This window comes from Pelodiscus sinensis, chromosome 6, assembly GCF_052426305.1.
Source record: "Pelodiscus sinensis isolate ZL-2025 chromosome 6, ASM5242630v1, whole genome shotgun sequence".
NCBI lineage: Eukaryota > Metazoa > Chordata > Testudines > Trionychidae > Pelodiscus > Pelodiscus sinensis.
Window position 1 is genome coordinate 24,678,970 of NC_143057.1, and position 25,014 is coordinate 24,703,983.

The 25,014-nt window shown below is 38.7% G+C and overlaps 1 protein-coding gene across 16 annotated transcripts in view; it reads left to right on the top strand.

Annotated features, from left to right (window-relative positions):
* The window catches only part of MPDZ (multiple PDZ domain crumbs cell polarity complex component), a 140,242-nt gene that overhangs the window by 61,624 nt on the left and 53,604 nt on the right, over positions 1-25,014 (top strand). For 9 of the 16 annotated variants that reach the window (XM_089779208.1, XM_089779195.1, XM_089779194.1 and 6 more), the window contains 8 exons: positions 1,110-1,319; positions 3,220-3,333; positions 7,937-8,098; positions 8,428-8,487; positions 11,294-11,584; positions 12,121-12,247; positions 17,763-17,961; positions 21,559-21,600. In XM_089779208.1, the coding sequence (XP_089635334.1) occupies positions 1,110-1,319; positions 3,220-3,333; positions 7,937-8,098; positions 8,428-8,487; positions 11,294-11,584; positions 12,121-12,247; positions 17,763-17,961; positions 21,559-21,600 (1,205 nt within the window). The remainder of the gene's footprint in view (positions 1-1,109; positions 1,320-3,219; positions 3,334-7,936; positions 8,099-8,427; positions 8,488-11,293; positions 11,585-12,120; positions 12,248-17,762; positions 17,962-21,558; positions 21,601-25,014) is intronic. The other 7 variants (XM_089779198.1, XM_089779197.1, XM_089779207.1 and 4 more) reach the window with 3 other exon arrangements.

A 25,014-nucleotide genomic window follows, 5' to 3' on the forward strand; every position in this document is an offset into this window, starting at 1 on the left:
GTGAGATCCAGCTTTGGGGCACATGTGGGGCTGAGGGGTGCGGGCTGGCACTGCCGCCAGGAGGTGGGGAAGGGACCAAACCATGGCTGTTGTTGGCTGCTTTGTCTCCGAGCTGTTCGGGGCGCAGCGCACTGGTAGCCTGCAGCGGGGTGGGAACCCCTGGGCTGCTTGCAGGGCATAGCTGGTGTGGGGGGGCGATTAAGGGGAGGACTGGCTAAAGCGGTCTGGACCCCCCTCACAATACAGCGAGGAGTTTGTTCACATCCCGGGCCATTTCCGTATTATCTGACATTTTCGTTAATCTGACCGCCTATCGGTCCCGTTTAGGTTGGATAATTGGGACTCTACTGTATTTATAACTCTGATAGTTTAAGGTTTTGTTATAGGGATTAATTTCCTATTCTTGGTCTTTGATTACAGTATGTTCAATTAAAATGTGTATAAGGGAGTAAGGATTACTTTTTCTAAGTGTTAAAAGCAAACTTTACTCTTCATATTATAAAGTACTTTATAAATTTACCTTACAGTACCACGTAGCTGTAAAAATGTTTAATCAGGTACATATAAGGGCCCCTCTCTTATTAGACAGTCCCCTTCATGACTGAGTGATATCAAGTACTATGTGCTGCAAGGAGACTCTAACTAAATCCTCTTGTCCGTCAAAGCCCAGATATGTTAACCTTCCAAGCACAATGCAAGGCCCATCTTTTCCCCAAGGCATTTGAATATTGTGGAATGTTGTTACTGTGGAACGTGTTGGTTTTAATTGCTGGCATATAATTATTGCACTAGGAAGGGCAGTCTACCACTGTTCAGTAGCTTTACATGGAAACTTGATGTAAAAGCATTCAGTGCACATGAGCAATAATTATTTTCACTTCTGTGTATCAGAATAAATGACTAAATAGTAAGGCCAAATCCAGAAATCTTTTATCTTTTCTAAGTGTCTTCTGCCATTCCTGAAGTAAACTCCTTTTGGAGAGTCATCTGGAGTTTTCCTGAGTAAGGACTGAGTCGGGACCTTAGAAGTTGGTCCATAGAAGTTAGATAGCTTTTTATGAATTAAAAATAAGAAAGCGAACTGGTTTCTTTGCTTTGTTTTTAATTAGGATCCAGTGGACCCGGCAAACACAGTCATTGTAATCCGCTCATTAGTACCTGGTGGTGTTGCTGAACAAGACGGCAGACTTCTTCCTGGAGATCGGCTGATGTTTGTCAATGATATCAACTTGGAAAATGGCAGCCTGGAGGAAGCTGTACAAGCACTGAAAGGCGCTCCAGCAGGGACAGTTAGAATAGGAGTTGCCAAACCACTGCCTGTAAGGACTGGGTTCTAGATGATTGATTTTTCACACATTGTTGGTTGATTTTTCACCAATATCTTTGCTTAATCTATGGCTAGTTTGGTGCTACTCAAATGGCATTAAGTTGCCAAAAGTAATTTTATCTGAATCTTCTCTTTGCCTGTCAGAAGTCCCTGGTGGCATAGAGTTGGCATAGTATCTCTGCATTCCCAGACTCTGCTCCTCCATCTCTGGGGCATGGCTGGGGAAAGGATAATGATTGGAGTGTCCACGTTACCAGTGTACACACGAAGGCTGTGGATACTGAGACATAACTTAGTATCATCCTGAGGATACCCTCAGGTATGTGAAGGAGGTTTAAGGTCAACCTTGTGTTACCTTTCCAGAACTGTGCTAATTCTGGTGTTAGTCAGGACTTACACATTGACACACACATCTGTTTAATACCAATCATATTTAGATTATGCTCTTTGTTAAAAAAAGTGTATATTTTAGTTCATCCAGGGTAAACCTAATAATTTTACTGAAATGGTGTAGTATCTCATCTAATTAGTATCTGAAGGTGTTGTGCAGTTACTGACCTGTAACTGTATAGCTATTTATTAATTCATTTTTGGGTGCTGTAGCTGAGGAAGTCCTCATTTGAATGATTCATTCAAAACACTTCACAAATATTAATTAAACCTCAAATGGTACCATTTTGGTAAGCAAGATTACCCACATTTAAGAGAGAGAAAGAGAGAGAGAAATTAAAGCACTACCAAGAGGGTAAATAGCTTGCTCAAGACCACATAGTGAGACGGTATTAGAGAGAGACATGAATAAAAGCCAGAACTCATTGAACCATACTCCCTTCCTCACTGACTGGGGAAATTAAACAAAACCTTTTGAATACTGCTACTTTGAATAATTACAGCGTAATAGCAAAGCCATTGGGCCAGATTCTCCTTTGGCTTAAGGTGGAGTCACTGGAGCTACACCAGTTTCAACTACCTTAGTATCTAGCCCATTTTATTTATAAGACTGAGTTCTTTCCTCGCCCCTTCCTCTTTGGAATGTTACCATCCCATAGTCCTTTCCTGAACAGAATTCTCTTTGATTTCACATTCTGGCTCTTAGCTGGTAGTCTTCTAGCAATAACACAGGCATTTTGTTTTGTTTTTAAGTGAAATATGTATTTTAACTTGTTTCCTGTGAGAAAGTTTTGTAGGTTAGATTAAATGCTGCATACTGCAGAACAATTTTTTTTTTCAGAATTGATATTTTGTTTAAAGCATGAAAGAGGATGAGGCATGATTGTTTTACTTTCCTCTGGCTTTTTATAAAGCTTCAGCATTAAACATATAAAATGTTACACTTGCTGAGTTCCATCACTCTAGAAATAGTATGTTGGACAGATACACCTAAAAACAGCAGCAAATAATATAGGGAAAAAATTGTTGCATCTGTACCATACTGACAAAGTATATTTTGTCCTCCAGTAGTGGCTGGCCTGCTTAGAGCATAAGAGCTCTAGGCACTGCTGAGACTAGGCTAACGGTTACTCTTTTAGCTTGAGTAGTAGAGGTCTATGGTTTAAGTAATTAAAATTACTATGGTGGGCCATGTGATTGTTTTAGAAAATGCTTAATTATGAGCAAAAAATACAGAAATCTTCAACTTATTTGTACAATATGTTATGGGTTCTGTGGATACTAATAGTGGATTGCCCAATGTTTCATTACTATAACAGGTAAAACATCATGTGAAGGATAAATATGTATTATTTTACTTTTCCAGCAGTATAATTTTGATTGAGATGATCTCTCTTCTGTACTTAATATTTATTTACATTTCAGTAACTTCCTTAACATTACTGACTTTGCATGCTTTTTACTGGCCACTCATCCAACTCAGAGCTTCATTCTTTCTGCAGCTTTCACCAGAAGAGGGTTATGTTTCTGCTAAGGAAGATTCATTTTTCTACACTGCCCAGTCACTTGAAGAAGGGCCAGTTGATGCAGCCCTCTTCCATGCTGAGCTGGCTCTGGTTAGTGGGCACAACTTACCAAGACTTCTGTTAAGCCTCTTTTAGCATTGTTTTTGCCTTGTCCAAACAAAATGAAAAGTCTTTTTTATCACTTTGCTTATGATTTTTAAAAAATGTTTAGCCTTACTTCATGTGTGACCTATCTCCAGATGCTGTGTACTGGCATAGATCCATTGAAATCACTAGTTTGCATCAGCTGAGTATCTGGCTGGAACATTTTAGCTACTGGAAAATAAGAAAATATTTGTCTGATACTTTTTCAAAGACAGCTAAGAGATTTGGATGCCCAGTTCCAACTGTAATGATGAGCATTGGGCATTTAATCTTTATTGGTAGCATTGAAAAACCTTGTCCTTTGTACATAAGCTTTTATTTAACTACATTGTAGAGACTTCTATTTATCAACGTGATAACGTGGATGTCTTTTTTTTAGTTGGACCTCTGTTTTGCCTTTAGACATCATTCTTATTGTGCAACCTGTATTTCTTTTTTTAATGCCCATATTTATAATACAACATTGTTTAGTGATCACAAGATGTGTGAGTATAAAAGCTATAGATTTTTCACAGTAAAAGCAATTTAAATGAAGAGTACTTTTAGGTATCATAGAAGCTGCTAATAGGAGTCCAGATTTTAATGTTTTTTTTTTATCCATTGAAACGTTGCTTCTGAACTTGAATAATGCTGAGTACTTACTAAGAAATACTAAGTTCTTTTGAGTACTTCAGTTGAAGTAATATTTTGATGTAGATGTGAGTTAGATACATTTAAGTTACATTTATAAACAAGTGTCAGCATCCTTAGAGAGGCTGTTCCATAAAGAAAAAGAGGAGGATTGAAGTCTTCCATGTGTGTGTCATATTTTTCTTAGCTTGTTTGTGAATGTTTTTTTTTCTAACAATGTCTTTAAACCCCACTGCCCAAATCCTGTTCTCGTTTAATCTTACCTTGATGCCATTTTACAGTATTTGTAATATCACGGTTATTTCCCTGACAATGAGTTTCTAACTTTAATGATGCATCAAGGAGAAACTAAGCTGTGAGTGAGAAATTTCCTTGATTTCTCATTTGTCTGAGTAAGGACTGAGTAAACATTGAGCTCAGATTTGGCCTACAGATCTTGCCAGTGAAATTCAGTTGTTCACATTTCAAGAAGGATGTTTATACATTTTGAGTGGGTTCAGAGAAGAGCCTAGAGAATGGACAAAAGATTAGAAAAACATGAGTTACAGTGGTAGATTGAGCTTTTTTAATCTATTTAATTTAACAATGGGAAGGTTAAGGTTGATTATAGTCTAAGTATCTACATGAGGAACAAATATTTTTAATAATGAGCTCTTCAGTGATGCAAAGAAAGTCATGATCCAATGGCTGAAAGTTGAAGCAAGACTAGTAAATTGTTCCAATTGTTTTTTAAAAAAATCCTTATTTCCTTAAAAACAGTGAGTGGCCCTTTGGCACCTTATAGACTAACCAAAATATTTCCTTATTTCCCGTGTGTCATGATGGATTCTCTATGACTGACCATTGTTTAATCAAGATTGGATGTTTTTCTTTAAAGATCTGCTGCAGTAATTGTTTGTAAGAAGTTCTATGGCCTGTGTTGTGCACAAGATTGGAAAGATTCTCTCAAAAGTCCTTTCTGGATATGGAGTGTGAAAAATGTTTGAAAATAATGCTCATATAATAAGACAAAAATGAAATAATTATAAGGTCTAAATTTTCAAAACTGGGTGACTAAATTGCATCTGTGAAATGGAAATTTTCATGTGCAGTTACAAATTCAGGAATCGGAGACTGCAGTTACTTGTTTTCCATTTGCAAATAGAGGGCCAGATCCTGAAGTCCTTATTCACTTTTCACTCAACCCACTTGTGTATCGCGCAACATTCAACCCACTGGTGTATTGGGCAAAGGTCCTCCACTTCTGTCAGTCTTTGGCCAGCCTCTCAATAGTGTCCCAAGTGTGATTCATATCACACAAGTCTCTGTAAGTGACTCTGGACATTCTTTGTTGCTGTTTCCGTAACACAATTTTTTTCTAGGTCAGGGTTCTTAGCCCTGAGCCAAATCCCCAATCCTGGAGGACCGGTGTGCATGTTTAGTCTGGCTCCTCTTCCCTTGACCTTTCTGGCTTGGTTGAACCTACCAGGAGCACTAAGCTTCCGCTGGCATATTTCCTGGGATCATAAGAACACGCAAGCTGCTCCGCCCTGACATGGCGCATGCACAAGAGGCAGCCCAAACTCTTATACAGAGGCTGCTATCATAACAGACTCAATTTTATCAAAGGTCAACAGACTCAATTTTATCAATTTGAGCTTTAAGTTTTTCTGAACAAGGACTGAAACTAAAAAAGTGATTTAGCCTCCTCATATGCATTTTCAAAGGTGACCTAGGCTCTTTGATGCCCAAATCTTTCAAAGTCAACAGGATTTATGTTCCTAAGTGTCACATTTTTAAGGCCATTTAGGTATCTAACTTCAGTGAATTGGAAGATACATGCCTAAATATCCTTAAAAATCTGGCCCCTAAATGCTTACACCACTTTTAAAAATGTGACTTGGTTTTCACTGAGGCTCCTTCTATATGGCGCTAAATGATGAACTCAGGATCTGGCTTGCAGGTTTTGTACATGCAGATTAGGCATGCATTTTTAAATAGTCAGCCTTGAATCCCTGCTAGAAATGTATAAAATTCAGAGAAAGGCCTTTCACTTCAGCCTTCACCTGGTCTGCTATGGCCTAGCAACATATATTTCAGGAGTCTAAGGTATGTTATATACTTTCGAGCATAATCTACCTATCAGATGAGTATATTGCATGTGATCTACCTAAGCACAACAATGAATGAAAGTAAACATTTACTCTGAATTGTGTACGGGTGCATGATTTTTCCTACACAGACCTTTGATAAAATTGAGTCTTATGATAGCAGCCTCTGTGAAGCTACATCTAGACTACATGTCTCTTTCGAAAGAGAGCATCTAGACTGCAACCGCTTCTTTAGAAAAAGCGAGCCGCTTTTTCAAAAGAGAGCATCTAGGCAGTCTGGATGCTCTCTTTTGAAAAAGCCCTGTTTGCATTTAAGACCTCCTTTTTTCGAAAGAGTACTTTAAAAAAAAAAGTGATAGAAATGTAGCCGTGTTAGTCTGGGGTAGCTGAAGCAAAATGTAGGACAATGTAGCACTTTAAAGACTAACAAGATGGTTTATTAGATGATGAGCTTTCGTGGGCCAGACCCACTTCCTCAGATCTCTGGCCCACGAAAGCTCATCATCTAATAAACCATCTTGTTAGTCTTTAAAGTGCTACATTGTCCTACATTTTAAAAAAAAAGGTATTCTTCCTTGTAAAATGAGGTTTACCACGGTAGAAACAACCGCCGCATTCTTTTGATTTGATTTAAAAAGAATGCGGCGGCGGTCTAGATGCAGGGGAAGTTTTTCAAAAAAAAAAGGCCACTTTTTTTGAAAAAACCCTGTAGTCTAGACACCCTGAGTGAGCACAAGGGTCTCAGTGGAAATATAAAAGACATTGCTGTAATCCACAGATGATTGTTATAACAGAATGAATCAGTCCTTTGGAACCATTACAGTCTATTGTTATCACAATTGGAGGACTGAAATTATTAGTTAATAATATTATTAGCTATGTAAAATACAGTATTATGAGCTGTAAAATACAGTATTATGTAGCTGTATTTGAAGGGTTTTAGTCTTTGGATTATCAGCAGAGTGACTGTGTTTGCTGCTTTTGACAGTGTAGGCATGATTCTAGTCCTATATACACCCATTTTACATTAGTGTTATTCCTGATTTACATTGGTATGAATGAGATTAGAATCAGGAACATAGAATATAAATGATCATGTAAGTATAGTACAGTTGTTCCTATACTAGTATACGCATATTACAATTGTTATGAAAAAAAAAATATATATATACATGCATATATAGTACATGATTTTTAAGCTTCTTTATCTGTTATATTAGTTATTATCTCATGTTAAAAGATAACAGCTTACAAGCTGTTTTTAATAATACACTATTTGGAAAAATAGGAACAAAGTAAAGGGTATTAACAACAGATGTTTATATTTTTAAAATATTTTTGTATCTTTAAAAAATGTCTGTAGCTTAAAAAAAAGTCAAACCTATTAAATGAATTATAGAGGGGAGGAAATTAATTTGTCCCTAATATGTGGCACTAAGTGAAAATTCCCATTTTTGCACTATTTATTCACCCAGAAAGGGAAAATAAGTCTCAGGATTTTGTTGACAGTATGGAAAGAAGCAGCATTTTTCCACTAATACCACTAGTTATGGCTGTTAGCCCGTCTCTTTTCTCTGAAGAATTTGCAAAAAGTCGGCATCAATTTGGATTTTTAAATAAACTTATGTTGCATCTATTCATTTGGGGTTACACAGATGTAATTGAATGTGGAATTTGCCAACTGTGTCTAGAACATTTTGTATAAAACAGAGAAACAAAAAAATACTAACCAAAGTAACAGGAAGTATTTAGCAAAAGATGTGCAAGTGTTTGAGGCTCAAGTGGTCTGAAGGTAGCAGATAGCCTGATTAAATTGTCTTTGTTATTAGGTGGACTCAAGCGAGGCAGATCTAGCGGATGAATCCACCTTTGAATCACAGTATACTTCAGACAATGATGACACCTTCCAGGCTTCGGTGTTGGCTCTGCATGGCAGTAGCTGTAGCGATGGTCTGAACTATAGCCTCTCTCTTCCATCATCAACTCCCAAGGTAAAAAGAAAAGATAATTTTATTGATGGCAGACCTTGATTACAAGTATAAAAATGTTTGTCTGGCTTCTGTATTAAATGTAGAGGCATTATGTTGCCATAGTTCCATCTGCTTACAGGTTCGTTATCAGATTAAAGTGCAATTTCATTTAGGTAATGTTGATTGGATATCTTTCAGACTTGCATGCAAGAGAGAGAAGGAGATGGAAGGTTCAAAGCTTTGATTGTATTTTGTATCACCAGCAAGATAACCAATTTGGAGACAATTTGTAACATCGGATTTGTGCTGATCAGTCTGTTACAAAAATGTTATTTTTTCTTAAATTTCAGAACATGTTAAAGACTGGCGACATAAATGGCGGTAAACAGAAAAACTGCATTCTACTACAGGTACAATAGTCTAGGCATAACAGTAAAAGTTATTCTCATTTTTTGCATATCTTCATCACTGTGTATTTAGAATTATGTTAATTTACTATGTCCTGCGACAATGATGCTGTAAGTAATTGCTGATTTAGATTTCATTAGCAGTTAAACTAAATTAAGCAATGAAAATTCTTAGAAATGTTATAAATGTGACTTTTTATTTTTGTGCCATTCACATACCCACATTGAATAGTTTTTTTGTATATTGATGGTGCCTTTTTTGTTTCTTTAAGTCATTGCTTTTTCTTCTTTTCTTGGCTAACTATAATTTTTTTTAGCCACAATTTTTCGAGTGTGTTTCTTCAAATGTTCAAGGTAAACACCATGTAGTTTTCTTGGATGGTTTGCAGTGTGTATTCTTGAATAGAATAGCTGCTGCATCTTCCTACACACCTGAGACTCACTGGGTGGATTTATCCTTTCTGGAATGTATTCAGCTTTTACTGTCCATGAGACTGAAAGCTGAGTTCATCTCCTAATGGAATCTCCAACCTTTGCAGTGCCAATGGGACTGATTGCATTATTTAACTTCGTACTTGTTACTTAAAAGGATTATGAAGTATATATGCTGAGAAACATACATTTCATAGGACAAAGGCTGGTCTTACAGAATCTACCATTCTGGGATTTCCTGAAGTCTTAAATTATTTTCATCATTTTTGAAAGCCATTTATATTTGAGCTTATAAAGGTTTTATGGGCCTGATTCTCCACTGCCTGGCATCTTGTGCAGCCATTTACACCAATGCAAAGTAGATGTAAAATGTTAATGTTCTAATCTGGTAGCACTTTTGTAGTTGAAAGTGTCAAAACTACACAAGGTGTAAAACAGTGGAGAAACCAGTTTTAATAAGACCACCTGTGAAACAAGTGGCTGATGCAGTACAGGCTGAAAAAGTGTATGCTAATAGGCATTATGAGGAACACATGTGTCTGGATGTGTTCTAACTATTTGGAAAGTGCATCATATATGAATAGGTCCCTAGAAAACAGTTTTCAAAATAACTGAAGAAAAATGTTTTAAAACAAAATAATCTGATTCATTTTCCTCAAGTAAATGAAATTAAAGCAGCAAAGTTTAAAGCACCGATTACTCTTACAGACTAACAAAGTGTGGGGAGTGGCTCCAATTTAATTCATTTGAAGTAAAGACTAAATGGCAGCCGTCTTTGAAGCATGCTGATGTTGGCTAAATAGATTAGGATTCCTATGTTCTGTTCTATAAATGGTAGGAGGTGATTTTATTGCATTATGGTCTTTAGACGGATTTAGGCTTTTATCTCTTCAAATATAACTTGGCTGGAATGCTCAAATGTGAGCCTGTTTCAATGACTCTACGCTGAAGAGTTACTTCTGAAATAGATTTTGTGCAGATGTAACTTTTTCTCCCTTCCATGTATCTACTGCATGGTGTCTACACTGAAAAACACAGCCATGCCTGGACAGTGGCTAGGTGGTTAAGTATCTATCATATATCAGTTCAGGGATTTTCCTTTTTTAATAACTGTAGGAGAATGCTGTAAGTGTTAACCCACAAACTGAGAATTCACATGATGTTTAGGAAGAAAGAAGCAACTTCTTTTAGATTCACTGACTGCAATGCAGGGTACAAATATGGCTCATTTCATGGTACGAGGATGGGAAAGCTCTGTCAGATATTGTCCATTCATGTTTATTCTCCTGATTATGCTGTTTGTTCTGAAGGAAAAAACGGATACCTTCATATCTGCTTGTGCATTTGCTCAAGTGCTGATGAGAATTGGAGCAAGCAGACCCATGATAAGTCAGTGAAACTACATTTTAATGCCTTCCTATGTAAAATGTCACAAGACACTTCAAGTTCTTAAGGTGTTTCCTACAGAGAACAAATGATATTTGGCAAAGGAACAGTGGATATTTTGAGAGCAGTGTTGGAGAATTGAAAGGAATAGGTGGGAGAGTTCCTGTAAATGTAATAAAATATGTTGAACAAGGAAAGAGAGGGAATAAGAAGAGTTGCACACTTTCTGATGTTGAAGGAAAATAATGTAATGTCTTTGATACATTGTTTAACAGTAGTAGCAGCCTGCATTTTCAAAAATGAGTACGGATTTTACATGCCAGTTTGCAATTCTAAAGGGCCTGATTTTCAGGAAGTGCTAAAACCAGGCCCCTTTTAAAGTGTTTTACACTGGGCATCCAAAAATCAAGATACCCAAAACCACTACTGAGATTTTAAAAATTTCAACAAATTTTATATAAAAACATTTACTTTGATAATGCAGCCCCAGTCAGTGAAATTTAGAGGAAATGTTGCATGACCTCTTTTAAATACAAATGTGAATTATTGAAGGAAGCTTGACCAACTTGAAAACAATCGTACTTGTTTGTTCAGCATTGAGTCTTTTGGTCTTTTATATTCCCTGTCCATCTGCTGTGAGTATGCCCTACAGCAATAAACATTGCTGTAGAAAGTCTTCAGTACTATGCCCATTTTTGCTAGCAGAGGATCTGGCCAGTATTTTTTTTCTGCCATAAATCTTTTAATAGTAGAAAAGTGGGCTACAGATACAACAAAAGAAGAAAAATGTTTATAAACAAAATCTTGTTATAGTAAAAGGACTGTCAGTGATCTGTGAAGACACTGTATTTTCCTGAGAACAATTAGTTGTACTTAACAGGGTTCTATGAGGTTTAGCTTCAATTTAACATATTTAGCATGAAAAGCACATTTTAACAATACTATATAAGATTATGATTTTTTTTATTTACTATTCCTCATTGTTGAACAGGGTGTGGCTGAAGAATCCTCAAACGCTTCCATTGATTTCAGACCATCCAACAAGAATCTATACAACATGGATCTAATCCAGGGAGGGGGAGAGAACCAATCCTTAAGGGACATAAGCATAGTACCTGCTTGTGGCATATCCAAAATGGATCCGCTGCCTTCAGATGTTTCTGAGAAACACCCTGCATATGAGGACACAGCTGCTTGGACAGAGCCTCAGCCATCAGATGAAGTTGCACAAACTACAAACACTGCTGTCACAGTGCACCCTGACTCTAATGGAAAAGTAAAGGTCCTGTTATATGGCTTGAATATTTATCTACATGCTATGATCATTGTTAAAAATCAACATTTGCTCACAGCTGCTTCCTGGTGAACCTAAAGATATTGCTGGGAGTCAACTGTGGTATCTCCTAGCTGGATTGTGACTTTAGGTATAAGCCAGAGCAAGGACTATCAACCTTGTCAAGTGCTGTGGCTCATTTCTTCCTCTGTCTGTGTCCTCATTCTGGGGGGAATGGGGGAGGGCAAACATGGAAACTGGAGATAAGACATTACTCATATTGGCCTGCACTGCAGGCCTGAATAGTGCATAGAGACGTGAAAAGGAAGTTCTGGCTTCTTACTGCTTCATATGAACACATACGTTCAGTTCACAAACTAGCTTTCAGATATTACTCTAATACAAATTATTAGGTTTTTAATGATGGCCACTATGATGTGTATTTTTTCCCTTTGACTCAGTGTAATTTTAATTTTAAAAAATAGATAAATTGCTATTTATTATTAAATTAGCTTTTTTTCTTGAAATGTTTTTCTTTGCATTAGGACTCATTGTATTTAATGGAAAAGAGCTATATGACATCTACTACTGAGGGAAGTTCCACAATCCAAAATACACCCAAAACCATGCATGAGAAGACTATCACTATTGCAAAAGGCAATTCAAGTCTAGGTATAGTACCTGATCATCTACGTGATTGCTGTTTCTCTGCTAATATTTTCATATCTGTATGGCTTATTGCCTTCACAGTTTTCAGCCTACTCCAGTTATTGCTAGACATCTTTACTCAAGTATAATAGCTGTTCAATTCTCTTTATATTCAGTTCTCTACTGCACGCAGTTCATTGTGAGGTGCGGAAGCATGTCTTGCTTCATCAGTCTAATTCCAATAATAAAATAAAATTCAACAAGCAAACAAAGCAAAATGCTTGATAGACCAACCAAATATGTTTCCTTCTAATAAATCAAAAACATAGAGGAACTTTTACACTAAAAAGTAGATTGTCAAACAATCTAATACTTTTAATATTTTTTCTGAGTTGTCATAATTTATAATTTAGATGGAATACAATAAAGTTAAGGTCATGACTGAAACTTGAAGAAAATGAGGCTAAACAGTTTGCATAGTCAGCTCTCAGATGGTTGAGGAGTTCTGCACTGGAGCATGAAAATGTCTTTGGTCAGAGGACTCTGGGCCAGATTTTCACAGGTATTTAGGGGCCTTTGCATATAGATAAGTTAGCTGGTGGGTTTTTCAAGATGGCCTAAGCAGGTTAAGCCCCTAACTCCCATAACTCCCATTGATTTCATGTGTCTTCTGTTTGTACCTTTAGGTGTCTAAATACGTTTAAAAATTGCCTTTTGTCTCTTTTAATGGATAATACTTTAATGGATAAGGCTCAGTAATAGTTAGACCTTATTCAGGATTTCATGGTGTTATGTTCATCTGGGGTGTATAATTTCCTGACTGTACTAACCACAGTATATATAGACAGTATGGAGTGCACAGCACCACTGGACAAATGGGAACACATTGAGTAAATTGGGGTTGCCGGATGATTTAACAAAAAATACTGAACACTCTTCTCCCTCCTCTCCCCCCCCCCCCAAAAAAAAAGAACACTGGGGAAAAATTCTGTACAGGGGAAAAAAAGAGGGCAGGAAATCAAAGTTGTTAAGCAAAAAAAAAAAAAAAACCAGCCCTCCCAGAACAGAATTGTGGAGCAAAAACAAAAAAAAATAATATTTTTTTTTGAAGGAGGCTGCTCCTTTGCAGCCACCATCTTGGGCGCCATTTTTAAAACCCTGCAGCTCCCAGGTCCAGCCTAGCAAGCACAGGGGGGCCAGGGGAGAGCTGGCGGGAGGGGGGGGTGCAGGAGCAGCTTCACGAGCTGCACATTTGGGTGGTGTTGAGGGAGGTATCATGTGGCCAGCTCCCCGGTCTCTGCTGGTCACGTGGGCCAGAGCAGTGTGTGCTCTGCTCCTACCCCAGCCTGGCTCCCCCCTAGCATGGTGCCCAGCAAGTGCCCCCTGGTGTCCCCCTTCACTACGACTCTGCTGCGCTTCTCACTCCTCTGCCCCCACCAGACATGGCAGGGGAAATTGTCTCCATCTGATGGAAACAGGAAATATCGAACATTTCACATGTCTGGTATTTCCTGGGTTTTTTTTACTGGACGGAGCCTGCAAATACCGGAATCTCCGAGTGAATACCAGACACACGGCAATCATACTTTCAGTCCCTTACCTGAGGTGTGTAGAGATGGGCGGGGAGCCCTTACTCTCTCTGCTCTCCACCTTATAACTGCAGGACACAGTGTAGTTCAAAGTCCATCCTTTGCCAGGAATCACTAACTATTTGGTGCAATCTATATGTACTATAGGTGCAGTCAGTAGGATCAGTAAGTTACACGTCTAGTTATCAGTGAAATATAAGAACACCCAATTATTTATTTATTTGTAGTCCAAAGTTAAATTGCAAAAAGCTGCAATTACTTAGTTGTCTGTATGATATAATGTTAAAATAAAAGAACGTAGTGTTTGGATGCACCACTTCTTCTCTTCATTTCCAGGTGCAATCCCTTCTTGTTCTGTGCCCTGTGCTGCTGAGGCCTAGCCAGTGTTTTGCACACATGACTGCACTGCTCTTAACTTTCACTTTTAGTGAAGCAGCTAAATCAAAGGCTGCATAATGGTGCTGAAAGCTGCAGCTGTGTCAATTATTTCAGTTGAGAGTTGCATTTTGTTTCTTTAAATGGCATCAGTCATAGCTGCAGGCGCACCCACAACACTTAACTTGTGGTTTAATTAAAAAACCTATGCTGGGAGAACTGAACCCTTCAGATACAATGAGAGGTAAAGTGTCATCACTCTGGTAATAGATTAGTGAAAGCTGTTGTTACAACCACAGTGGCATTTAGTTTTTTTTCTTTTCTTGTACTTCTGAAGTCATGAATGTGACCTCAGACGTGCAAGTAAAGTCTAATTTGGATGTGATTCCATAGGCAGTGGGCTGATTTGTCCGTGTTATGATTGTGTTGATTACAGTGGAACTGTGCCCATTTACCCAAGGGAGCAACTGGCTTCATAATATAGAAGTATTTTGTTTGTTACCCTGGAAATGGGTAATGCCCCCAGAAAGGGGCACGCACATTCTGCCTATATTCTGTCTGAATGGAGCCCAACATAGAAACATGTGTGTATTCTGTTTCTATTATGAATAATCTATGCAAGTGGATCTGCCTTGAGATTGTTCCTAGATGAGGAAGTGCATGAGAATAAACATATGGATGATGTCCCCAGACCTCAGCCTATGTTGGCCATCTGTCATGTGTGCAGCATTTGTTCTGGATATAACTAACGTAGGAGGCTGAATAAAGGCAGCTGATTTTTGTCCTGTACTCTCATTAATAGCCATAGGATAGAAAAACATTATAACGAACTTAAAGCATCCTTTGCTCTGGGTGATTTAAAGTAGATTAAAGACATATGTTTATGTTCATTGAGACAATTGGAGAACCTGCCAATAGCTTAAATTACATGCCGAATATGCATCCCCTACCACAGATAACCTTGTGTCCTTCCATCTGTTAAAAGCCCTAAAAAAGAGATGGGCTTTGCTGCATGCCAGGATGGTCAATAAATCTGAGCCCTGGCATGCCACAGCAAGAAAGAGCATTCAGAGTTTAGGGCAGTGCTCTATTAGCAGCAGCCCCCTTCTTTAACTCAGGAGACGCTATCTCCGTAGTCCCTACTGATCTCAACTGCAAATGGGGAGAGAGGGTTTCATGTAATCAGGCTCCATTAATAAAAACGTTATTGTTGGTGACATAAGTCTATGCCTAGGATAAGCCTGCATTTCACCTACTGTTACTTGCTTCTTTAAAACCTCACACCATTTCTCCCTCTCAAAATGTGCTGCTTATCTTTTATTGTGTGTGAGTGTGAGAGAGCCTATAGAGTAGTGCTGGGAGATGCCCAGATTTGTTTAGTTCAATTTCTGTGTCTATTTTTGAGAGAGCCCTAGAGGTGCAAGCAGGCTGAGTGTTCCAAGGTCCTACATCTACAGAGCAGGACAAAAGTTGAATTAAGTTACACAACTTTAGCTATGTCAATTGTGTAGCTGAAGTCGAAATAGCTTAATTCGGCTTTTGGTGCTGTCTACACAGCAGGAAGTCAAAGGAGGAGCACTCTTCCTTCACTTTCCCTTACTCCTCATAAAATGCGGGTTACAGAAGTTAGAGTAAGAAGTTCGCCATATCAAAATTATTTCAAAATAATGGTTTGCTGTGTAAACGTGCATTTTGTTGTTTCGAAATAACATCAGTAATTCTGAAATAAGGCTGCTCTATAGATGTACCCTAAGTGTGCTGGGCAAAATTTTCAGCCTTTGGGTGCCCAGAGTTAGGCTCCTGTTTCACTTAGACTTCCTAAATGAACATGGTTTGATTTGCAGAAGCAATGAGTTCCTTTTGTTCCTACTAAAGTTAGTACAGTAATTCCTCATTTAACACTATAGATATGTTTCAGAAAATGATTAAGTAAACTGTGTTATGCAGGGTCAATTTTCCCATTGAAAATAATGGAAAAGGTGGGGGTTGCATTTCAAGTGGTGGTATCTGTTGGGACCGGGACATAAGGTTGGGGGAGAAAGGGGACTGGGTTACAGCAGGGAGGGGAGGTGTTTGGCTCTGGGGAAGGGCAGGAGAGGAGAGTGGGATTGGGTTGGAAGTATGCCCCTGTGATGCATCTGCCAGTACCTGCACTGTGTCCGGCGAGGGGGAGGGGGTCACTGGGGAACGGCGTGGCGAGCTGCGAACTCTCTGCCGCTTTGCAGGGAGGCGGGGGAAGCCCCGCGCAGCCACTGGCAACGGGCCGGCTGGGGAAACCTAGCCACCGGCCTGCAAGCAGGGGCGGAGAAGAGGGGTCAAGGCGTCCAGCAAGGGGGAGTCAGAGGAGAATGGCGCAACGAGCGGCGAACCCTCTGCCGCTCTGCAGGGAGGTGGGATAAGCCCCGCGCAGCCGCCGGCAATGGGCCAGCTGGGGAAATCGTGTTATTCTGGGGATAGTCGTGTAATTCAAAAAATGTTCCCTAAAAAAAAAAAAATTACGCTATCGTGAAAACATGTTAAGTGGGCACGTGTTAAATGAGGAATTACTGTAGTTAGAACTCTAAAAAGCAGGGTGTTTTTATTTAGGAGGCTAAATATGGATTTAAGAGCCTAATTTAGGTGCTCATTTTTGAAATATTTGGTCTTGGTGTTAACTGGCATTCTATAGTAATTTTACTGGAGAGGACAAAGACAGAATTGCTTAAGGCAATAGTATTAAACTCCCTTCATTGGAGGTGCATTGGTAGTGCTGAGTAGGGAAGATTGGCCTTTTATTCTGTAGGCACCTTTCTTTTTGCCTATTCTGTGGATAATTAGAGAAAGACAGCTGTGGAGAATAACACAAGGAAACAAGGATTGATTGTAATTGTATACTTACAAAGGTACTGCGGTGACTTCGCTAAAGTGTATATATAACTGACCTATGATCTCTTGCTCAGCAGTACATACTATAATCTAACTCGAAAGTCACTACTTGATCCACTTACAATTGAAATCAATAGGAAGATGCCCATGAACTTGGACATTGGATCAGGTCTACTGGATGCACCAAGACTGTGCTGCTCCATGATAGGTGTATTGGCTTTTCTGTTCGTATTTATAGATCCTGACTTTGTTTCAAATCTCAGGGGTTTGGTTTTTTTAAACTTTAATCCAATTAAAATAAATAAAATTACTTTTAACGTTGTGTTGTCAAAATTCCAACACTAGTGCAACTGATCATGTTTAGAAATGTCTCTCTCTCTCGAGCTTTTTTGTTTTTATTTCTCTCTGTTTTAAATATCACTGCAATTACATTGTTCTTTTAGTGTGAAACTTCAAAAACTTTTTTTTTTTAATTGAGGGAATGTGACTGCTATTCCTGGTCATAGGCTGAAATAGCATCATTCGGCCTGGAGCGTGCATTGAATTATTTTCAGCGGACCCATATTTGGGGGGGTGGAATTCACATTGTTTACCTCTGCACACTACATTAATGCTCAGTGCAGTTTGAATGTATTTCACCTTATATAGATAAGATATATATAGAACACAGGATATAAACAATAATCTGTTTCATGCCTGTTTTATAATAGGGATGACAGTAAGTTCCAATAAAGATGGCTCAGGAATGATAGTTCGCAGCATCATCCATGGTGGTTCCATAAGTCGTGATGGACGAATCAGTGTGGGGGATTGTATTCTGTCAATTAATGAAGAGGCAACCACAAATTTAACCAATGCACAGGCTCGGGCTATGCTGAGGAGACATTCACTCATTGGCCCTGATATAAAGTAGGTAAAACTGGTAAAAAATTGTGTGAAGAGTCCAATTGTCAAGAAATACAGTACAAGTCAATATTCTAAATAAAACTGTTTTTTCGGGAGGTGGGGGGATGGGGAAAGGAGAAGAGTTCCTCCTGAAAGTTGAATTCATCTTTAAATTGAGGCTTCTATGATTGAAAGTTGAAATCATTTGTGAAAGGTATTGTGTATTTCCCTTGCTATCCTCATCACTGCTCTCTCTTTACTCAAGAGGAAGGTAATCAGAACCTTTTAAAAAGCACCTTTCTGAAATCAGGCTCATTCAGTCCCTAAATTTCTACTTACCTCTGAATAGGGAGCTGCAATCAGAATTTCCCATTTGCCATGTGGTTTTTAAAGAATATGTTCATACCAAGAAAATAATACAACTTTATTTGGGGATTGGTGATTCTGAAGTGTGACTTGTTCTTGCCATAATGCCAGCGATTTTGTTTACAGAATATCTTGATAGTGAATTCATCTTTGTTGTTTGCCAAACAGAAGTATGACACACAATATTAATGCAGCAACATAACATTGAAAAGATAATTTTCAGTATGTCTATGACAAATAGCAGAAATACAGTGCATCTTGTGAAGGTTTTCAAGGTTTTGGTTGGATCATAAAAAAGGAGCTGTTGTAATAAAAAATATTACTCCAAAGAATAAACTTTTTAGAATTTCCCTTATTTAACACAAGGTTTGAAAAATCCGGTTGCCTGCAGAGAGTAACTCCCCCTCCCCCATCCCCCCGTAAATTCTATCAACTCCAGAATCTAAGCTTTTGTTTAAAATGAAATTATATGTATAGCTTGTCTGGTTATGAAAATAAAAGTTCCAAACATAACCATCTGTAAAAGGATTCATTGACGTCTTCCTGACTGCAGAGAGCAAGCTCCAGTGCCTCTGATTTTGCTCAGAACTTTACTAAGCTGATCAATCTTGTTAGGTTTCATATTTATTTTTCCGAACCCTATGGGCAGTAGTGAAATTGACACGCATCAAGTCAGTTTCATTTCAGCTCTTATGTTTGGGGTTAGGGGCGGAAAAATATATTGTCTGTATTACAAAAGTACACTAGAGTGAATTGATTTAAAATTCAGTCTAGATAAACCACTGTAAACCCATAACATTGATCCTTGAATCCATTTTAATCCTTGCTTGTATTGAATAAACTTAAATTGATAACTTGCTGACACAAGTCCATGCAACAAAAGCCAGTGTTAAATCACTGTTAAATTGATGTAGTTAACCTGGATTACTTCTCCAGTATAGATAGTATATCATAGTGTATGTCTACACAGCCCATGGCAACTAGTGTCCCAGACTGGATTGTCAGATTCTGGCTCACAGGGCTCACTCTATTGTTTGAAAATTGCTTCTCTAGACAATGCTTTGAAGCTGTGGCTTGGGCTCTGGGGCCCACCATCCTCCCTAGGCTTCAGAGTCTTAGCTCAAACCTGAGCCACATCATTTACATAGCAATTTTTAACATGGTCGTTCGATCTCTGTTGACCTGGGCTGGGAGGCTCACCTTTTGCCACAAGTTGTGCAGCCCCAGTAGCAGTATCTAGAAATAATCATGGGAGTAGGTTAAGGGAGATATTCAGTAGCATTGAGAGAATGAGCAAGGGTTAGCAGAACCTCTGTCCCCCTTGCATCAGGAGAGGAAGGGAGGAGTAGAGCTATGTAGCCCTTCCACTCACCCTTGCATCATTAAGGGGGAAAGACGAGACAGGTTGCTGCAGAAAGAAGCTATCTAAGAGAACTGGGAGGAAGAACACATAAAGCACCACCTAGTATTTAATAAGTGAGATGAACCCAAACAAACTCAAGGAGAGCACCTTGGTGGTAACCCCATCATACTCCTCTTTCCCAGCAAAAAAGTTTGCTTCTCATTTGCATCACTGTGTCCTTGCATAGTGCAGGCTGCCCATTTTTGTATAAGTCTTTGGAGAGTTCATTTAATCCTAATTGTAAAATTTTGGTGTGAATTGGGGTGGGAGAAAGTGTGGGAGAATGAGAGAAAAAGATTGATTGGGATTAAAAATGAGAAATTGATGGGATTAAAAATGAGAAATTTGAAAGGGAGCAATTAGTGGAGGGGGGAAGAACAGAAAATATATGTGGGGTAGAGAGCAGTGTGAAAAGGAGAGAGAAGGAAAAGAGGAAACAGAATGACAATGTAGGAAAAGATACATCAGGGTCTGTGATAAGAAAGAAAATGGCATAAAAAGGAGGAAGGCAAATGAAAATCTAATTAAGGCAATAGATATGGGAAAACATAGTTTGAAAATAGGGAGCAGAGGATCGACAATGTGTTACAATTAAATGCAGCACATAATTGTTCTATTACTTTGGTGCCTTCCAGGAATGTCCAATCTTTCAGTCTGTTATGTTTACGGTCTTGTGGGGGCAGCATGCTTAGCCTATGGAGAGAGGCATCAAATCATACCAGTCCTACCTGGCAATCTTGATTAAAGTACAGCATATGGGCAAAGGCAGGGGTGGGCAAAAGGTCCTGGGAGCAGGGGGGGAGTACACACAGTTTTTTTTCCCCACCCAGCAAGGAGGAGACTTCACGCGTTCTGAAGTCCTGATTGGCCTGGGGGCAAAAGGGGGAGCGCGCGAAGTCTCCTCCCACCACCAGGGGCAAGGGTGCCTAGGGGAAACCTCTGGGTTGGCAAAGACTTCATGTGCTCCCCCACTGCCAGACCAGTCATGGTCTGTTGGTGGGGAAGCAGAGAAGTGTCCTGGTCCTGCACCTTCTGCTTGAGGACCCACCCCTTCCAGTGCGGCCTGGGGCACTTGAGAAATTTCTGAAGTGGTCCCCAGTAAAAAATGGTTGCCCACCCTGGGGAAATGGGCTGGATTGCAGCACTTTAAATGTGAAGGTGTTGAGGCACTTTCAGGTGGCCTCTGTGTATGTGAAACTGGGTGGTATTTAAATGAAATTATTTCCATTACAAAGTTGCATATTTTTACGGGGAACATGATTTGTTGAAAAAACACCCCAAACATTTGTAATATGTACCTATTGCAAGCTGCAATTTTGTTTTATTGCTGTGCAAAGGTATTTGAGTTTCAGGAGTTCAAGACTAACAGGTTTGATTCCACGTTTCATTATTTCTTTTTGCATGGAAAACCAAAATTGTGGCCTTGCCAGAATGCATTCCATTTCACTTCTCACTCCACCTTGCCAGAGGCTCTTAAATTTCTGTAATAATAGCCAAGGTTTTTTGCTTAGCAGCAGCTGCTAGTAACATCTGCCAGATAATTACTGAGCTGAATCAGAATTCACCTGCCTTAACCTAAAGTGTGTGGATGAATTCCTGATCAAGGAATAAAAGATTGATTGCAGTTCCATTTTTCCATGCTTGTTAATAATCACTGCTATAGACACCAATAAAGAGCAGATGCTTTCCGGGGGAGGTGTAGATGGAATGTTGGTGGAAGGGGTAAAAATAAATAAATAAATAGAAGCTCACTCTTTTAACTACATATGTATGCATCTCACATTCAGCATGAGGCACTGACATTTGTTAACACAATTGTAAAAAGATGCTGCATCGTATGCTTCACATTCTAGATCTTCTCCAGCACCTGCTGATGATCAGACCCCCTTTTATGTGTGAGTATTGGTGATTCAAAAGCTCATTATGGCTCTATGTTGCAACTTGTCTGTAAATCATTTCATGCATTTATAACATAAAAAATGCCAGGGATGTATCCAGATATAGGTACAGTAAAAATATATAATGGCTTTTAAATATGTAGATTGGAGCATACTTCCTCAGATTTGTATTAAAAGCACTGGGTTTTGAAAATTTGCTGATTTTTATTTTAATTTATTTCAGTTTATTATCCATGTAGAACATAGCTTAATAGCTTGTGTGTAATGGGTCAGTCTTCGGAATTGATGCATATGCAGATGTACTGATATCTGGATTAATCTCAGTGTCATATTTTCTGTGGCACTAATGTTTTATTTTCTCCACATGTAACAAAAAGGCTTGGTGTAGTTATAAAGTAAACTGTATGTTGACCACAGTAACTAGTCCTGAACATAGTACATCATTACTCAGTTTGTTTCTTCTATAAGCTTTAAAAAGTTTTTTGTGGCTGTTTGACCAAGCATGCAATGTATTTTCCTTTTGTACTGCATGCAGTGTTGTGTTTATGAAATATTTTCATTTCTACACTGTTTGGTGTTTCCAATCTTGCCTGCTTTCTTTGCAAATCAGATGGTAAAATGTTTTTTTAATATCTCATCAGAAAGGAAACAACAATATTTTCATTTTAAAACTGCATGATTTTAAAGGAGAGGAAGTTATGAAACTTTGACAATGTAACCTCTTTCAGATCAGTAATGCAGTGCAAGCTTACTTACTATAATTCACTTTTACCCTTTTTTTCCTCTGATTTATATATCCTCCCTATCTCCTCTGCCCTCCCCCCCACCTGCTGCCCCAACAGTTTGTTTCACTTCTCCATCCTTCTTCCTGATCACATTTTGAAATAAGTTTTAAAGCTGATGTCAGTTTCTCTATGGATCAGCTTTTTAAGTGTTGCAGTAGAACAATGTTATCTTTATTTTTGTGTGTCTGTACTAAGGACCACAGTACAGTGTTCCAGGGGCCTGGTGCCTGAGAACTCTCCCAGCCCTGGGTCCTGGTCACTAAAGACTTGATCGTGCAAGATGCTAAGGCACTGTGTGCCCACTGCTTTCTTTGAAGATGGCATTCAACATCTTGCTGAGACTGGCCTATAATCTGTCCCTGAGGGTATGTCTAGACTACAAGCTTTTGCCAGCAGAGGCTTTGTCAACAGATACTGTAGACAAAGCTTCTGTCGACAAAGAGCGTCTAGACAACATCCAGTTCTGTCGACAAAGCAAGCCGCTCTGTCAACATGGGAGTGTAGATGCAAAGGACAGTGTAGATGCAAGAACGCCTTCTGTCGACAGAACTCTGTTGACAAAAGGCGTTATTCCTCGTAGAATGAGGTTTACCACCGTCCACAAAACCGCTGAGTTCTGTTGACGTTATGTCGACAAAACTCGGAGGTGGTGTAGACGCAGATAGAGTCTGTTGACAAAAGTCCACTTTTGTAGATAAAATCCTGTAGTCTAGACATACCCAAGGAGAGCTGCTCCAATAACAGAGGGTTTTTAACAGAGTTTTGCTTTGTTAGGACATTGTTACTGAGGGTATGTCTACACTACAGAGTTTTTTTTTCAGAAAAAAGGCAATTTTTCTGCAAAAATTACATTTATGTCCACACTGCAATTGTGTTCATTTGACAGAAAGTTGAAAGAACAGAGAGGTTTTCTGACAGTGCTAAACCTCTTTTTATGAGGAAGAAACCTTTTTCTGAAAGAGCCCTTCTGGAAAAAGGTATGTGTGGATGGGGAAGAGGGTTTTTTTTCAAAAGAAGAGGCCTCCAGGAAAAAGCACAGGTGCCTCCGTCCATAGTAATCTGAACTTGAATGCGAGATAGCGGCCACATTGATTGGGCGCTATCTTTTGAAAAAGCAGATTGCTTTTTCGATGTGCTTTTGTTGTGAGGACGCTCTCTTTCGAAATAAGTTTTTTTGGAAGATCTCTTTTGAAAAAGCTTCTTCCAAAAGAAGTCTGCAGTCTAGACGTAGCCTAACTGTTCTCAAGTAGGGCCTCACACCCTACAGTTTTGTGATAGAAATGTAGCCGTGTTAGTCTGGGGTAGCTGAAGCAAAATGCAGGACAATGTAGCACTATAAATGTTAGTCTAACTAATGTTAGTCTTTAAAGTGCTACCTTGTCCTGCATTTTGCTTCACCTACAGTTTTGGTTATTCCTCTAGCTCTAGTTCTATAATTTCATTTGAGTAACATGAAGTAAATATAAAGAGACAAATGGGGTGAATTTTAAATGATGCTAGTATTACAGTGGAATCTAGCTAATCATAGGAATGACTGGAGAGCAATTAGAGATGACTGAATTTTGGAAATTGTTGACTTATTTGCTAATCATAGTAACCTCCAAATGCAGAATGTAACTTTCCAAGTAGGACAAGAATAACTTTTTTATTTGTGGTGGTACTACTCGTGTATTAGCAAATATTCTGTAGCATATTTGGTTAAAAAACTGAAGTCTTTATAAGTATCTATGTAAAAAAATCACAAATGGACTCTTATCAAATCTTAACTGAGAAGTAAGAAGAAAGGCAAGTTTTGTGTGCAAAATGAAAATGTCTACATTAGGGCAGTTTAAATTGGCCAGGTTACTGTATTTAAGTGCATTCAAATTGCGTGATTGCTTTGATTTATTTACCACGTAAAGTGGATCGGTAAAACTTGGGCCCAGCTGGGCTATTGGGCCCAGTTCTTCCTTTAGACAAATAAGATTGGCTCCAATTGATTTAAATCAGTAGCATTTGTTTGTCAGGGCATACTGTTTATATAAAATATTATAATGGAATTAATTAGGAAGTCTGGCTTGTGCTCATATTTGCCAGCATAATTGTGAAGATAAGACACTTGTGAGACTTTCGTAGATGTGATTGCTTGAGACAATACACTGTTCTATTTTTTTAAAAAAATCTAGTCTTTTAGATTTTGATTCTTGGGTATGGGTGAGCTCTTGGGGTACATCTAAACTACGTTCTGTTTTCAAAAGAGGATATGCAAATTCCACGGGAATTTGCATATCTTCTTCCAGTCTCACTTTCGAAAGTGAAAGTAGTCTGGATGCATTTTTTCAGAGGAAAAAACCATGTAAACCTCATTTTTTAAGGAAGAGCGGTTTTTGTGAAAGTGTTTTTTTTCCTGAAAAAAATGAATCCAGACTACTTTCACTTTTGAAAGATCCACTTTCGAAAGTGAGATCAGAAAAAGATATGCAAATTCCCACGGCATATTCTCTATTGAAAATAGAATGTAGTCTAGAGATAGCCTTGGTGGAAAACTTCAGGAGACACAAAGGGTATGTCTAGATTACATGCCTCTGATGACAGAGGCATGTAAATAGGCTACTTGACCTAGTCAGGATTTAAATATCCCCGGCTT